Below are 16,841 nucleotides of genomic sequence, written 5' to 3'. Positions count from 1 at the left end.
AAAAACCGCGGAGATGAGTTTCATACACTGTGGAAAACTGATTTGGAGGTCAGGGAGGGCATTCTCTCTCAACTCTGAGAGGCTTCCTAAAGGTGCCTAAAAGAAGTCGCTAGGCTGGGCGTGGCGGCTCAGGCCTGTAATCCCAGCACTTTGGGAGGCCAAGGTGGGCAGATCACCTGAAGTCAAGAGTTAGTGACTGTGGAAAATTAGCCGGGCGTGGTGGCACGTGCCTGTAATCCTAGCTACTCAGGAGGCCGAGGCAGGAGAATCGCTTGAACCTGGGTGGCAGAGGTTGCAGTGAGCTGAGATCGCACCACTGCACTCCAGCCTGGGCAACAGAGTGAGACTCCGTCTCAAGGAAAAAAAAAAGTAACCGGACTTTTAGAGGCAGCAGAGGGAGGCGTGCATGGGGTGAGGAGAAGAGATTTTTTTTTTTAATGTTCTTTTTCACCCACATTCTCTGAGGAATGTGGTGTCCCGTCTGTCACTTTACAGGGGTGGAGACTTTTGGCCTCAGCCTGTGTGAAGAGACTGGCAGGAATACTCAACACTAGGGAAAAGGCAGCAGCTAGGCGGACAGTGGTTGATGGGGTTTATATTAAGGAAACATAAATTTCATTAACACTTCAGTGTTGCCACTGACAGTGATGGTAACACTCGGTAGGAAAATGAAGAAGACTGTCTCAAAATGTGTTTTTCATGGATTCTCCCTAGAGTCAGAAGTATCTCTTACTCTGCTTTCCTATAGCGTTGCTCACTGCTTTTTCCGGGGTGTTCTGGCCAGCATCCATGGAACTGGGAATGGTTTATGGGACTTAGGCAGTTTGCATGCATCGATTTTTGCATCTCGGCTGGGTATAGTGGGAAAGAGCTTAGTCTATTTCATGAAGCCACATGCAGATGTCTGCACCCCCCATGGCTGCAGGCTTTGCTTTTAGCCTTCTTTCAAGGAAAGCCTGGGGCTTTCTGGTTTCTCATTTATATTTGTGTCTGCAGGGTGCAACACCAGAGGATTTCAGCAACCTCCCACCTGAACAAAGAAGGAAAAAGCTGCAGCAGAAAGTCGATGAGTTAAATAAAGAAATTCAAAAGGAGATGGATCAAAGGTATAGTGCATCAATATGACTTATTAAGAAATTCAAGGCCGGGCGCAGTGGCTCACAACCTGTAATCCCAGCACTTTGGGAGGCTGAGGTGGGTGGATCACCTGAGGTCAAGAGATTGAGACCATCCTGGCCAACATGGTGAAACCCCGTCTCTACTAAAAATATAAAAACTAGCCTGGTGTAGTGGCACCCATCTGTAGTCCCAGTTACTCAGGAGGCTGAGGCAGGAGAATTGCTTGAACTTGGGAGGCAGAGGTTGCAGTGACCCAAAATCATGCCATTGCACTCCAGCCTGGGCAACAAAGCAAGACTCTGTCTCAAAAAAATAAAAATAATTAAAAATAAAATAAAAATTAAAAGAAATTCAAGTTCAGGCTGGGTGTGGTGGCTCACGCCTGTAATCCCAGCACTTTGGGAGGCTGAGGCAGGAAGATCGCTTGAGTCTGGGAGTTCAAGACCACCCCAGGCAACATAGCAAAACCCCTAAAAAAAAAAAAAAAAAAAGAAAAAAACTAGCCAGGCATGATGGTGTGCACCTGTAGTCCCAGCTATTTGGGAGGCTGAAGTGGGAGGATCACCTGAGCCCAGGAGGTCCTGGCTGCAGTGAGCCATGATCCTGCCACTGCACTCCAGCCTGGGCAACAGAGTGAGACCCTATCTCAAAAAAAAAAAAGAGAGAGAGAGAGACCAGCCTCGGCAACATAGTGAGACCCCCATCTCTACAAAAATAAACAAAAGTAGCTGGGTGTGATGGCATACCTGTAGTCCCAGCTACTTGGGAGGCTGAGGTGGGGAGAATTGCTTTAGCCTGGGAGGTGGAAGCTGCAGTGAACTATTTGCTTAAGAATCAAAACCTGGTTGGGCGCGGTGGCTCACGCCTGTAATCCCAGCACTTTGGGAGGCTGAGGTGGGTGGATCACAAGGTTAGGAGATCAAAACCATCCTTGCTAACACGGTGAAACCCCGTCTCTACTAAAAATACAAAAAATTAGCCAGCATGGTGGCAGGCGCCTGTAGTCCCAGCTACTTGGGAGGCTGAGGCAGGAGAATGGCATGAACCCGGGAGGCGGAGCTTGCAGTGAGCCGAGATTGCGCCACTGTACTCCAGCCTGGGCGACACAGCAAGACTCCATCTCAAAAAAAAAAAAAAAAAGAATCAAAACCCATTTGCTATAAAGCAGAGATATGCCATAGAGGAGGAGGGCCTCTGTGAAGGGAAGGTGCATTCATTAAAACAGCTGTAGGAAAAGCAAATCAAACAACACACACACACACACACACACACACACACACACCCTCACTCCTAGCAAGAGCTAAGGATCTGTCTCAAGAGGAATACCACTGCATTCCAGCCTGCGCAACAGAGCAAGACCCCGTCTCCAAGAAAAAAGCACAAAGTAGGATGATAGATGTTAAATACCAAGCACTCCAGATACCCTGGGGTCAAATCTGGCTCTACCTCTTACTACTGCTGATGTCTCAGTGTCCATAACATGCTTGGAACCGTGCCTGGCACATAAGTGTCTGCGAAATAAAATGAATCATTATGTTAAAGGTAAACAAACTACGTGTTTCAATTAAAAGATACTCTCAGAATGGACCAAAAAATTAAAAACCCAATACACAAAGCGATGTATGCTATCTGCAAAAGACACATCTAACTTATAAGCGCTAGAAATGTAGAAGTAAAAAAATGGAAGAGAAGATATGCCATGCAAGGGCCAGTCAAAAAGAAACTGGTGTGACAAGGCTGGCTTTTGGGCTGAATAAAAAGAAACAAAGAAAAAAAAAAGTGCTCGGGCCAGGCACGGTGGCTCACGCCTGTAATCCCAGCACTTTTGGAGGCCGAGGCAGGCAGATCACGAGGTCAGGAGATCGAGACCATCCTGGCCAACATGGTGAAACCCCATCTCTACTAAAAATACAAAAATTAGCTGGGAGTGGTGGTGCATGCCTGTAATCCCAGCTACTAGGGAGGCTGAGGCAGGAGAATCCCTTCAACCAGGGAGTCGGAGGTTGCAGTGAGCCGAGATTGTGCCACTGCACTCCAGCCTGGAGACAGAGTGAGACTCTGTCTCAAAAAAAAAAAAAAAAAAAAAAAGTGCTCAAAGTTAGTATAGAAGACTTAAATTATACATTTAGTAGCATTGACCTAATACATAAACATCTAACAACTGCAGGGCACACAGTGTATTAGCCCATTCTCGTGCTGCTACTAAAGACATATTTGAGGCTGAGTAATTTATAAAGAAGAAGAGGTTTAATGGACTCATGGTTCCACATGGATAGGGAGGCCTCACAATCATGGCAGAAGGCAAAGGAGAAGCAAAGGCATGTCTTACATGCCGGCATGCAGGAGAGCTTGTGCAAGGGAACTGCCCTTTATAAAACCATCAGAGCTCGTGAGACTCACTATTACAAGAGCAGCCTGGGAAAAACCACCCCCATGATTCAATTACCTCCCACTGGGTCCCTCCCATGACACATGGGGATTATGGGAGCTACAATTCAAGATGAGATTTGGGCTGGGGCACAGCCAAACCGTATCAACACTCTTTTCAAGCCCACATAAGAACATTTTCAGAATTGAGTATATCTTGGTTTCACAAAGCAAATCTCAACTAGTATCAAAGGAAATATATCATTCAAGCTATATTATCTATACTCTGCAATTAAGCTGGATACCAATAACAAATATTAAGAAATTGGCCAGGCGCGGTGGCTCATGCCTGTAATCCCAGCACTTTGGGAGGCCAAGGTGGGCGGATCACCTGGGGTCGGGAGTTTGAGACCAGCCGGACCAACATGGAGAAACCCCATCTGTACTAAAAATACAAAATTAGCCAGGTGTGGTGGCACATGTCTGTAATCCCAGCTACTCGGGAGGATGAGGCAGGAGAGTCGCTTGAACCCAGGAGGCAGAGGTTGCGGTGAGCTGAGATCACGTCATTGCATTCCAGCCTGGGCAACGAGCAAAACTCAGTCTCAAAAAAAAAAAAAAGAAATATGCCTTTAAATAAGCCAAAAACTAAACAAAAAATCATAGTAGCTACTAGAAAGTATATGAAATAGAATTGAACTTTAACATACGTTCTATATATAGTTTGTGGAATGTCATTAAAGCCATACTTATAAAGAGATTTATTGCTGTGAATGCATATTAAAAACAGAGAGGTAAATATCAGTGAGCCTTAGCTCACTTAGATCCTCACTTAGGATCTATCTCAAGAAGTTAGAAAAAGAACAGCAAATTGGCCAGGCACAGTGGCTCAAGCCTGTAATCCTAGCACTTTGGGAGGCCGAGGCGGGTGGATCATGAGGTCAGGAGATCGAGACCATCCTGGCTAACACGGTGAAACCCCGTCTCTACTAAATATAGAAAAAAAATTAGCAGGGCGTTGTGGCGGGCGCCTGTAGTCCCAGCTACTTGGGAGGCTGAGGCAGGAGAATGGCGTGAACCCAGGGGGCGGAGCTTGCAGTGAGCGGAGATCCCGCCATTGCACTCCAGCCTGGGGGACAGAGCGAGACTCCGTCTCAAAAAAAAAAAAAAAAAAAAAGAGAAAAAGAACAGCAAATTAAGCCCAAAGGAAACAGAAGCGGCTGGGCATGGTGGCTCATGCCTGGAATCCCAGCACTTTGGGAGACTGAGGTGGGTGGATCATCTGAGGTCAGGAGTTCAAGACCAGCTTGGCCAACATGGCAAAACCCTGTCTGTACTGAAAATACAAAAATTAGCCGGGCATGATGGGGTGCCCGTAGTCCCAGCTACTCAGGAGGCTGAGGCAGGAGAATCGCTTGAACCTGGGAGGCAGAGGGTGCGGTGAGCCGAGATCGTGCCACTGCATTCCAGCCTAGGCGACAGAGTAAGACCCTATCTCAAAAATAATTAACAAAATATATATATATATATACACAATTCAACAGATCCAAAAGTTCTTCCTTAAAAAGATCAACAAAGTTGATAAACATGTGGAAAGCTTGATTAGGAAAGACTGGGAAGAGAGGAGCTAAAGATAATGGATATAGACAGCTCTGTTGAGGACTTTTGCTGAGAAATAGGGAGGTAGCGGGAGGTGTGGGCCATGTAGTCAAGAGACGGGTTTCGGAAAGGACATCATAAGGGTGGACAACATTACACTTGGCTTGTAATGTTTGTTATTTGTTAAATAAATAAATGTTTATTTAAACATTTTTAAGAACAAACATTTAACATTATTTAAAAATGTTTAAAAATTATAAACATTATTTTTAAATGTTTATTTAAATATGTATTTATTTAACAAATATTCATTGAGCATCTACTATGTGCCAAGGATGGCCTCGACACTTGGGATCCATCAAGTTAACAATGTAACGTGAGCTCATAGAGCTTCCTCCAAGAGCTTCCATTGTAACAGGAGGAGACAGACAGTGAACAGTAAGCATAATAATAATGAATGATGCATGCTGTGGGAAAGAAGGCAGGAAGGAAATAAGGAAGATAGGAAGGAAGGAAGAGAGGAAAGAAACAAGATAAAGCGGCTGGAAGTCCAAGTGGGTCTCAGCCTCTTAGGTGAAGGGTGGTGAGGACTTGTAGAAGCTGTCTTCCTGTTATTTCTATATTTTTAGTTAAACTTTTTCTCATGACTCAGAATGTATCTTTTGGCTTGTCTGTTGGCCTTGTATTGTATTGTGTGGCCTGCTTTGGATTTTCTTTTGCTGACACTCATCAAAGTTGGCTCCTTAACCCTGGCAGTCATTTGCTCTAAATTTTTAACGACTCGAAGCCTACCAAAAGTGCCCTGCAACAAGGGTAAAATTAGTAGAGCTCTTTGGTCTTCAACCCAAACATGCCCTGAACTTCTCTAGCGATGCCTGCCCAGGCTACCATGGGCTGCTTCCAGACATGATTTCAGGAAGGATGTGGGATCCACAGTGTGTAGCTTTAAGGCTCTGTCACTTACCTGTCGTGGATACCAGCTATGGATTCAGTTTCTTAACAGTGGAAATGGGTGTATGTTAACATTTCCAAAGCAATTGACTGTGCTTCTTCGTCAGGTGAGCACATGGCAGCCTGTGAGACCAGGATGCCACCTGTAGCTTTGGTTTGCATGAAGAATGCACACATGGAAATATTTGGGGTTTTTTGTTTGTTTGTTTTGTTTTGTTTGAGATGGAGTCTTGCTCTGTCGCCCAGGCTGGAGTGCAGTGGCTGATCTCAGCTCACTGCAAGCTCCACCTCCTGGGTTCAACTGATTCTCCTGCCTCAGCCTCCCAAGTAGCTGGGATTAAAGGGACATACCATCACGCCTGGCAAATTTTTGTATTTTTAGTAGAGATGGGGTTTCACCATGTTGGAAATACTTGGGTTTTGAAGCCAGATTCGGTGGCTCATGCCTGTAATCCCAGCACTTTGGGAGGCCGAGGCAGGTGGATTGCTTGAGGCCAGGAGTTCAAGACCAGCCTGGGCAACATGGCAAAACGCAGTCTCTACCAAAAATACAAAAATTAGCCATTCTCATAACCTGGTCTCAAAAATAAATTAATTAATTAAATTTTTTAAATTCTTGGCTTTTTTTTTGTTTGTTTTTTTGTTTTTAATCTGTGTGGCAAAGGGAAGGGCAGGATTAATTTATGCTTCTCAGTTATTGGGGACAATAAGGAGATAACCATTAGAGAAGGGAACTGAAATTTAAAAATCAGCTTCTTTATTTATAGCCTTTGGTAGCAGAATTCCTACAGAGAATTTCCAGAATGGAAGCTGGCCCAATAGTCCCTTATCCGTACTCTAATCTTCCCACGTTTCTATTCATGTGGTTTTCAAAGTGGTAGAATGTTGGCTGATAAGAGTAACCTTTGCTGGGTGGCGCGATAGCTCACGCCTATAATCCCAGCACTTTAGGAGGCTGAGGCAGGCAGATCACCTGAGGTCAAGAGTTCAAGAGCAGCCTGGCCAAGGTGGCAAAACCCCATCTCTACTAAAAATAGAAAAATTAGGTGGGCATGGTGGCATGCACCTGTAATCCCAGCTATTCTGGAGGCTGAGGCAGCAGAATTGCTTGAACCCTGGAGGTGAAGGTTGCAGTGAGCCAAGATCGCACCATTGCACTCCAGCCTGGGTGACAAGAGTGAAACTCTGTCTAAAAAAAAAAAAAAAAAAAAAAATTGGAATAACCTTTACAGCGTTCTACTCGTTCTTTCTTTCAGAGATGCCATAACAAAAATGAAAGATGTCTACCTAAAGAATCCTCAGATGGGAGACCCAGCCAGTTTGGATCACAAATTAGCAGAAGTCAGCCAAAATATAGAGAAACTGCGACTAGAGACCCAGAAATTTGAGGTATGAAACTTCTGTTGTGGAAAGCTTTGCTGGAAACGAAGAACAGGTGTTCCTCGGTGTAGAATGGCGTGGGGCCCTGACGATACTCTCACTGGGAGGGACACAGTGGGAATGGCAGGCTGTTTCATGAGTTACGGTCAAAGGAAAAATATGCTCTTTGCCGTTGAACATTCTGCTTCTCATCATAGCCTATCTTAATCATGGCTGTAAAGCCTGACATTATTTAACGTTGTATTTGTATACAGTGGGGGGTTGGCGGGGTTGTTTTTTAATTTTAGAGACAGGATTTTGCTTTGTTGCCCAGGCTGGAGTACAGTGGCATGATTATAGCTCACTGCAGCCTTGATCTCCTTGGCTCAGCCTCTGAGGAGCTGGGATTACAGGCACATGTCACCATACCTGGCTAAGTTTTATTTTTCAATTTTTTATTTGTTTTAGAGTCGGGGTCTTGCTCTGTTGCACAGACTGGTCTTGAACTCCTGGCCTTAAGCCATCCTCCCACCTTGGCCTCCCAGAGTGCTGGGATTACAGGTGTGAGCCTCTGTGAGCCACTGTGCCCGGCCAGTATTTTTTGTACTTTAAGTTATTCTGCTTCATCTCGTGGTAATAAAATTAGGAGTATAGAGCGATCCATTATCCCAGTGAATCAAAGGAGCAATGAAAAAAATCCCCTGAAATACAATTGTTCTTTCAGCAGGCCCATTACGGAAAGGGTGTGTGTGAGAACCAGCAGGAAACACAAAGGAGAAACAGGCGGGAAAGATAAATAATCAAAGCTTGAGGGAGGGAGAGGAGCGCTCAAAAGCTGTCAACAAAAGCCTCCTGAACCCACTCTCCACACCACGTTTAAAGACTACAGAGCATGGAAAAATACATTAGCAACCGATTCTACCAGTCAGAATAGATTGTTTCTAACAATGAAAGGTCAACTATGGCTTTTTTCCTTCTTTTTTTTGAGACGAAGTCTCGCCTGTTGCCCAGACTGGAGTGTAGTAGCATGATCTCAGCTCACTGTGACCTGCACTTCCCGGGTTCAAGTGATTCTCCTGCCTCAGCCTCCTGAGTATCTGGGACTACAGGTGTGCACCACCACGCCTGGCTAATTTTTGTATTTTCAGTAGAGACGGGGTTTTGCCATGTTGGCTGGGCTGGTCTCGAACTCCTGACCTCAGATGCTCCACCCGCCTTGGCTTCCCAGAGTGCTGGGATTACAGGCGTGAGCCACCACACCTGACCGGCTTTTTCCATTCTTTTCAGAATCCATCATTAATGTTCATTTGAGCATTTAGAACTTAGAACGGTCCTTTTCTTATTTTTATTTATTTTTTTTTTTGAGACAGAGTCCCACTCTGTCACCCAAGCTGGAGTGCAGTGGTGCAATCTCGACTCACTGCAACCTCCACCTCCTGAGTTCCAGTGATTCTCGTGCCTCAGCCTCCCGAGTAGCTGGGACTACAGGCATGTGCCACCATGCCCAGCTAATTTTTGTATTTTTAATGGAGACAGGGTTTCACCGTGTTGGCCAGGCTGGTCTCGAACTCCTGACCTCAGGTGATCTGCCCACCTCTCCCAAAGTGCTGGGATTACAGGCGCTCACCACCACCCCCAGCTAATTTTTGTACTTTTAGTAGAGACAGGGTTTCACCATGTTGGCCAGGCTGGTCTCAAACTCCCGACCTCAAGTGATTCACCCGCCTCGGCCTCCCAGAGTGCTGGGATTACAGGCGTGGCCACTGCACCCGGCCTTCTCATCATTTTTATTCCTTTGACTTCTTTATACTGTTTCAAATGTTGCTGAAGATCATTTTATCTACTTTAATTTTTAAGTACAAGTTTCATTTCTATCAAAAAAAAAAGTTACACTCCTAAAAAATAGGAAGTGTGGCTTTCAAACTGAGTCACTGCTTAAGCATGGCTGTACCTTCAGGTATCGCAGGGTGACCTCATGGTCAAGAAGGAACTAGAAGTGACTTATCCAAGATTGCACTGCTGCTTAAAAGCCCAAGGAGATAGCGTAGTCCAGCGTGTTTTCTGCCCCATGGTGGGCAACCACATAAATACGAGTTTGTTTCTATGTCTCCAACTTCGGGTGAAATGGAAGCAACCGTCCTTCAGTACATTTGAACAGTTGAAGGCAGAAAACGTGGCCATTCTGCCCCCGTGCAGACTTCCTCACATTGGGTAAATGGCCAAGAGCAGCCCCTGAGTTTGGGACCTTAGGACGCTCCGGGCTGGCCCTCAGATGGCCTTTGGGACCTTAGGACACTCTGGGCTGGCCCTCAGATGGCCTTAGGTTGGAGTCTCTCATTGCTTTTTTCTCCAGGCCTGGTTGGCTGAGGTTGAAGGCCGGCTCCCAGCACGCAGCGAGCAAGCGCGCCGGCAGAGCGGACTGTACGACAGCCAGAACCCACCCACGGTCAACAACTGCGCCCAGGACCGCGAGAGGTACAGTATCTGCACAGCGCCTGCCTCTGGCAAAGGAGCCTGTTGGCTTTGTATTTATTTCTAAATTTTGGAATCTGGAACGACCAAAAGGCACTTGTTCAATACCAAAATGTCTGTTACGATTGACCTGTCACTTTTCCCGTGATGGAGATTTATAATTCCACACGGGTGATCTGAGCCTGCGATGATTTACCGTGGCCTCAGTTACAGCACTCGCTGAGGGGCGGGGTTGCACGCGCTCTCCAGTCGCAGGGACTCAATCTGAGTCCTCCCTGGGGTCAGTCGCTTTAGTTGCTTTGTGTTTTCCTTTCTTGAGCAGCCCAGATGGCAGTTACACAGAGGAGCAGGGTCAGGAGAGTGAGGTGAAGGTGCTGGCCACGGATTTTGACGACGAGTTTGATGATGAGGAGCCCCTCCCTGCCATAGGGACGTGCAAAGCTCTCTACACATTTGAAGGTGACATTTCATGTCTGCTGGATTCCCCTGCCTTTTATAAACCATAATATCTGAGTCACCCTTCCTTCCTTCCTTGCTTCCTTCCCTTCCTTTCCCCTTCCTTCCTTCCCTTCCCTTCTTTCCCTTCCTTCCTTCCATTTTTTGATACAAGGTCTCGCTCTCTTGCCCAAGCTAGAGTGTGTTGGTGCAATCATGGCTCACTGCACCCTTGATCTCCTGGGCTCAAGTGATCCTCTGACCTCAGCCTCCTGAGTAGCTGGGACTACAGGCAAGCACTACCATGTCCGGCTCATTTTTGTACTTTTGTACTTTTTGTACTTTTCAGTAGAGACAGGATCTCACTATGTTGCCCAGGCTGGTGTTGAACTCCTGGATTCAAGCAGTACTCCCGCCTCAGCTTCCCAAAGTGCTGTGATCACAGCTGTGAGCCACTGTGCCTAGCCACACTCTTCTCTTTCTGTGACCAGAACTTTCTTTAGAAGCCTTCCAGATCTGGCCAGGTGCGGTGGCTCACACCTGTAATCCTAGAACTTTGGGAGGCTGAGGCGGGCAGATCACTTGAGGCCAGGAGTTCAAGACCAGCCTCGCCGATATGGTGAAATCCCATCTCTACTAAAAATACAAAAACTAGCCGGGCATGCTGGCAGGTACCTGTAATCCCAGCTGCTTGGGAGGCTGAGGCACGAGAATCACTTGAACCTGGGAGGCGGAGGTTGCAGTGAGCTGAGATAGTGCCACTGTACTCCAGCCTGGGTGACAGAATGAGACTCTGTCTCAAAAAAAAAAAAAAAAAAAAAAAAGCTGCAGCAGCAGCCTTCCAGATCTTTCTCTACTGTGCTTTTATCCTACTCATGGTATGATTACTATTTGGTTGTATATTTTGACTTTTGGTTCGTATAAGTTAACAGCTTCCAGAGAGCTTGCTTCACTGCAGCGGACGACAGGGAGGATGATCATTTCATCCATTCATTTAATATCTAATATCTATAGCGCTCCTGTCTTGTAAAGGCCCATGAAGTGGGGGGATGCAGGTCGTATGATATGGCACCTGCCCGGAGGGAAATCAGGCAGACACACTTAAGAAGCGGGCAGCGGTCAGGTGCAGCGGCTCACGCCTGTAATCCCAGCACTTTTGGGGGGCTGAGGCAGGCGGATCACGAGGTCAGGAGATCAAGACCATCCTGGTCAACATGGTGAAACCCCATCTCTACTAAAAATACAAAAATCAGCTAAGCATGGTAGCGCGTGCCTGTAATTCCTGCTGCTCGGGAGGCTGAAGCAGGAGAATCACTTGAACCAGGGAGTCGGAGGTTGCAGTGAGCCGAGATCGCGCCACTTTACTCCAGCCTGGCAACAGAGCGAGACTCCCTCTCAAAAAAAAAAAGGGAGGCAGCTTGCAGTGTTTGCCAGAGGAGGGATACAGAGGAATGGGAGGACAGGGGAGAATGAGGTCAAGTTTGGAGAACTTGCCATGGCATGGGGAGTGTGGCCAAAAATGTGTGGCTGGAGCTTAGATGTCTTAAGTCCTAATAGTGAAATGTGGCACTAAAAAGTGGGAAGTGCCAATGGGAGCCAGGTTAGAGAAACATCTGGATTCTATGTGGCAAACATTGAGGAGCTATTGAAGGTCCTCTAGCAGGGTGTTGATGCAGTCAGAGGTGTACCTTAGGAAAGTCGTCAGATGTGTAGGATCAACTAGAAAACAGGGAAGATGGTTACAAAGACTAGCCTAGGCCAGGCGCGGTGGCTTAAGCCTGTAATCCTAGAACTTTGGGAGGCTGAGGTGGGCAGATCACCTGAGGTCAGGAGTTCGAGACCAGCCTGCCCAACATGATGAAACCCCGTCTCTACTAAAAATACAAAAGTCAGTCAGGCATGGTGGTGGGCGCCTGTAATCTCAGCTACTCGGGAGGCTGAAGTATGAGAATTGCCTGAACCCACAAGGCGGAGGTTGCAGTGAGCCGAGATGGCGCCATTGCACTCCAGTCTGGGCAACAGAGGGCAACTCTGTCTCAAAAAAAAGAAAGAAAAGAAAAGATAAACTAGCTTAGTGTTTCTAAACCGATGAACCTTGAAACGATGTCCTGCAGAGCGTTAATAAGGAGGCCATGAAAGAAGCTCTCAGGCCAGGCTCAGTGGCGGCACGCCTGTCATCCCAGCACTTTGGGAGGCTGAGGCCAGGAGTTCAGGGTTACAGTGAGCTGTGATCACACCACTGCACTCCAGCCTAGGCAATAGTGTGAAGCCCCGTCTCTCTCATAACTAAATAAATAATAATAAAATTATGAAAAAGTTGCATTTTAATATAATGAATCAATTTTTAAAAATAGCAATCAGAGCTCAAGTACGTTTGGGAAGCCCTGGGATAAATAAATTTTACAGATTTCTTTACTACAGGACTTTCCAGAGCCTTTAATAGACTAAATGTTCATTGTGACAAAATAAGAAAGAAGCACCAGTTTAAATGTTCCCAGTTTTACTTCATATTCCAACCATCCCCCACCATTCCCTGTTGCCCTGTTAACAGCTCGTTAAACTCTTTGCCTTGCAGAAAACTGGGGGGTGGTGGGCAGCCTTTGAAATGATCCTAGCAGAAGGTCTTGGGGGCCTTGTTCAAGGAATGGATACAGAGATGCCCCCGTTGACAAACTGCATAGATTCGGGGCTGATCAGAAGCCAGGAACAAAAAGGAGAAGAAATCCAAGACGGCTCCCAGGGTTGTATTCCTAGGAGGACGGAGAGGTCTAGGGAAGTGGAAAGTAGGAGGAGGATATAGTTAGGAGGAAGAACAGTGAATCCAGGTTCATCTATGTTGTTTCAGGTGTTGGGGCCATGTCTAGGTGGCAGTGTGCTGCAGACAGTGGGAAAAGTGGAATCTTGGCTGCAGAAAGTACCAGAATGGAAGCAATATGTGAGGACAGTGTTTAAAGAGGAGCAGTTGGGCCGGGCGTGGTGGCTCACGCCTGTAATCCCAGTGCTTTGGGAGACTGAAGCGGGTAGATCACCTGAGGTCAGGAGTTCAAGACCAGCCTGACCAACATGGTGAAACCTCGTCTCTACTAAAAATACAAAATTAGCCGGGCGTGGTGGCACATGCCTGTAATCTCAGCTACTCGGGAGGCCGAGGCAGGAGGATCACTTGAACCCAAGAGGCAGAGGTTGCAGTGAATAGAGATCGTGCCATCACACTCCAGCCTGGGCAACACAGCAAGACTCTGTCTCAAAATAAACAAACAACAACAACAACAAAAAAATTGGGAGGCTGAGGCTGGTGGATCACCTAAGGTCAGGAGTCTGAGACCAGCCTGACCAACATGGTGAAACCCCATCTCTACTAAAAATACAAAGGTTAGCCGGGTGTGGTGGTGCATACCTATAGTCTCAGCTGCTCGGGAGGCTGAGGCAGGAGAATGGCTTGAACCGGGGAGGTGGAGGTTGCAGTGAGTTGAGATTGCACCACAGCACTCTGGCCTGGGCAACAAGAACGAGACTCCATCTCCCCCAACCCCCCCCCCACCAAAAAAAATGACAGACAAAAGAGAAGCAGTTGGAGCCACGGGGGTACCTTTCTCCTGAGAGAGATCCAAGGGAGAAAGAAGACGACTAGAGAAGAAAACCAAAGATTTATCCAGGGGGAAACACTTTCCATTCTGCAGGGGAGGAGAAAGAGGGCCCTGGAGGACTGAGAGAGGGTCCCTAGAGAGACAGAGGTAAGAACCCAGACATTTCTGTGCAGAAGGAGACAGTTTTGAGGCAGCGGGTGAGGGCTCAGTGCGTCTGAGAAGGTCCGAGGGGGGTGAATTTTGTGTGGACTTCGACGACACTTGTTTCATTGCGAAGGCCACTGTTTGCTTCCTCCCTGCATTTGCCAAGACATCTAACATATCCTGATATTGCTTTCTCAGGTCAGAATGAAGGAACGATTTCTGTAGTTGAAGGAGAAACATTGTATGTCATAGAGGAAGACAAAGGCGATGGCTGGACCCGCATTCGGAGAAATGAAGATGAAGAGGGTTATGTCCCCACTTCATATGTCGAAGTCTGTTTGGACAAAAATGCCAAAGGTGCTAAGACTTATATTTAATACCATAAAAAAAAAAAAACTGTAAAAAAATGGAGTTGTTTCTCCCCACAACCGTGACTGTTACAGGCAGTTCCTCAAGAGACTGGCTGGCAAGCACCACAGTGCGCGTTCTCCTGTAGTCTCACAGTGGACTTCAGGGTCCGGGCACCTGAATTGCCTTGTCTAGTTTGGGCTGTGATCAAGTTTCACTTGCTGATGAAATTTTACGTGGAAAGCTGCCAACCGCCAACTTACAGCTGTGTCATTCAAAATCTGATAATTTCTTCTTTTGGCGGTATCTGTAGATTAAAAAAAAAAAAAGTTGCATTGTAGCTTCTCATCTTTCTGAATTTAAAAGCCGGCACACATCATGCAGATGCCGGACTTCCCTACTCTTGTTTATATCTAGCATCCACCATACACGGAGCTACTTTAGGAGGTTACAGATTATAACTTAATAAACTGAACTGTGTTAGGTTGTTAAATTGTATACTCATTCACTTGGGAGGAAGTCACAAGTAAAATAACATCTCCTCCTCCTTGACTAAAGCAGTAAATAAGATTCTTGTATTGGCACCAAAAGTGTGTATTTTTACTTAAACATGGTCAGCATCCTTGGTTAGGGCATCACGAGTGTCCTGTTACATCTATATGATCCCAGACGACCAGCTGAAATCTGGAAAAGTTTGGTGAATTGACCAGTTGATTTTTACATGGCATTGCTGATTTTCCAAGTGTCATCAAATTGACAGGTTTTTTGTTGTTGTTGTTGTGTTTGTGTTTTTGTCGTTGTTGTTGTTGTTTTGAGACAGGGTCTGGCTCTGTTGCCCAGGCTAGAGTACAGTGGCTCACTGCAACCTCTGCCTCCCCCAGGTTCAAGTGATTCTCCTGCCTCAGCCTCCCGAGTAGCTGGGATTACAGGCATGCACCACCACGCCCGGCTAATTTTTGTATTTTTAGTAGAGATGGGTTCGTTGTGTTGGCCAGGCTGGTCTCAAACTCCTGACCTCAAGTGATCTGCCTGCTTCTGCCTCCCAGAGTGGTGGGATTACAGGCGTGAGCCACTGTGCCTGGCCCAAATTGACAGTTGACCAGATGTGCTAGTGCTGTTTAGATGCAGTTACTTAAAGGCAGAGCTTGTCCATGCATCAGCTCCTTTTGGCTGTGATTTTTCTCTCACACTTTGTTCTGTTTCTGTTGGTTTTACAAGTAGAGCTGCACTCACGCTTGCCCAGGTGGGGCTATACGTAGAATGTGGTGTGGCAGCAAATGCTTCTCCCCACAGATCTCAGCACATCGCTGTTCAAAGAGTTTGGGGGTTTGCTTTTGTTTTTTTGGTTTTTTTTTTGTTGTTGTTGTTTGCTTTCAATCATTGGCAAAATTTGGATTTACTGGAAATTATTTTAGAATTTCTGGCTCATTTTACGCAATTAACTGTAGCCAGAATGAAATAAAATGTCTCACCACATCGAAAGGAATCTAGGCCACATGAGAATTTGCATTTTTAAATTGGCATTGATGTGGGAGGGGAGATAGTGAAGTTGGTCACATGCGTAGATGGTTGCCAGGCATTTCACTGTGCCCATGGCAAGAACCCACCCCGAGATCATAGACAGCCCACTGCAAATGCATCAGAATGAAGGTGTTCAGTCAGATTCTCTTTTTACCTGATTTTGAAAATTATTTCCTTGTGTCTCTCCTACTTTCAAGTAGGAAATTAGCCCCTGCCTGCCTCTACGTTGTGGGTTCATTTGATCAGCTCAAGTCCATTTAAAGCTGATTTTCCAAGCAGTCCCTCTGCATTCAGGCTCTAGAACCTAGTAGAGGCTGTGGATGCTAGGGGCCGTGTTTTCAGATTCTCACAGCCAGTTCACCTTTACTTAGTGACAGCCTGATTTTTTTAAAACATTTTTTTTTTTTTTTGAGACGGAGTCTTGCTCTGTCGTCAGGATGGAGTGTGGTGGCACAATCTTGGCTCACTGTAACCTCTGCCTCCCGAATTCAAGCGATTCTCCTGCCTCAGCCTCCCGAGTAGCTGGAACTACAGGCGTCTGCCACCACACCCAGCTAATTTTTTGTATTTTTAGTAGAGACGAGTTTCACCATGTTAGCCAGGATGGTCTTGATCTCCTGACCTCGTGATCCATCCACCTTGGCCTCCCAAAGTGTTGGGATTACAGGCATGAGCCACCGTGCCTGGCCTTTTTTTTTTTTTTTGAGACAGAGTCTCACTCTGTCACCTAGGCTCAAGGGCAGTGATACAATCCTGGCTCACTACAACCTCTCCCTCCTGGGTTCACGTAATTCTTGTGCCTCAGCCTCCCGAGTAGCTGGGATTACAGGTGCCTGCTACCACACCCGGCTAATCTTTGTATTTTTTTTTTTTTTTAGTAGAGACGGGTTTTCACCATGTTGGCCAGACTGGTCTCAAACTCTTGGGCTCAAGTGATCC

General features: G+C 46.4%; 1 protein-coding gene across 18 annotated transcripts in view; it reads left to right on the top strand.

Annotated features, from left to right (window-relative positions):
* The window catches only part of FNBP1 (formin binding protein 1), a 160,819-nt gene that overhangs the window by 137,792 nt on the left and 6,186 nt on the right, over positions 1 to 16,841 (top strand). For 6 of the 18 annotated variants that reach the window (XM_030818029.1, XM_030818027.1, XM_030818025.1 and 3 more), the window contains 5 exons: positions 997 to 1,106; positions 7,293 to 7,425; positions 9,749 to 9,870; positions 10,190 to 10,326; positions 14,232 to 14,971. In XM_030818029.1, coding sequence (XP_030673889.1) covers positions 997 to 1,106; positions 7,293 to 7,425; positions 9,749 to 9,870; positions 10,190 to 10,326; positions 14,232 to 14,410 — 681 coding nt within the window. In that variant the 3' untranslated portion in view covers positions 14,411 to 14,971. Of the gene's footprint in view, positions 1 to 996; positions 1,107 to 7,292; positions 7,426 to 9,748; positions 9,871 to 10,186; positions 10,327 to 14,231; positions 14,972 to 16,841 lie in introns of those variants that run through there. The other 12 variants (XM_030818028.1, XM_030818026.1, XM_030818020.1 and 9 more) reach the window with 3 other exon arrangements.

This window comes from Nomascus leucogenys, chromosome 8 (assembly GCF_006542625.1).
Source record: "Nomascus leucogenys isolate Asia chromosome 8, Asia_NLE_v1, whole genome shotgun sequence".
Classification (NCBI taxonomy): Eukaryota; Metazoa; Chordata; class Mammalia; order Primates; family Hylobatidae; genus Nomascus; species Nomascus leucogenys.
This window is presented reverse-complemented; position numbering and strand designations above follow the sequence as displayed.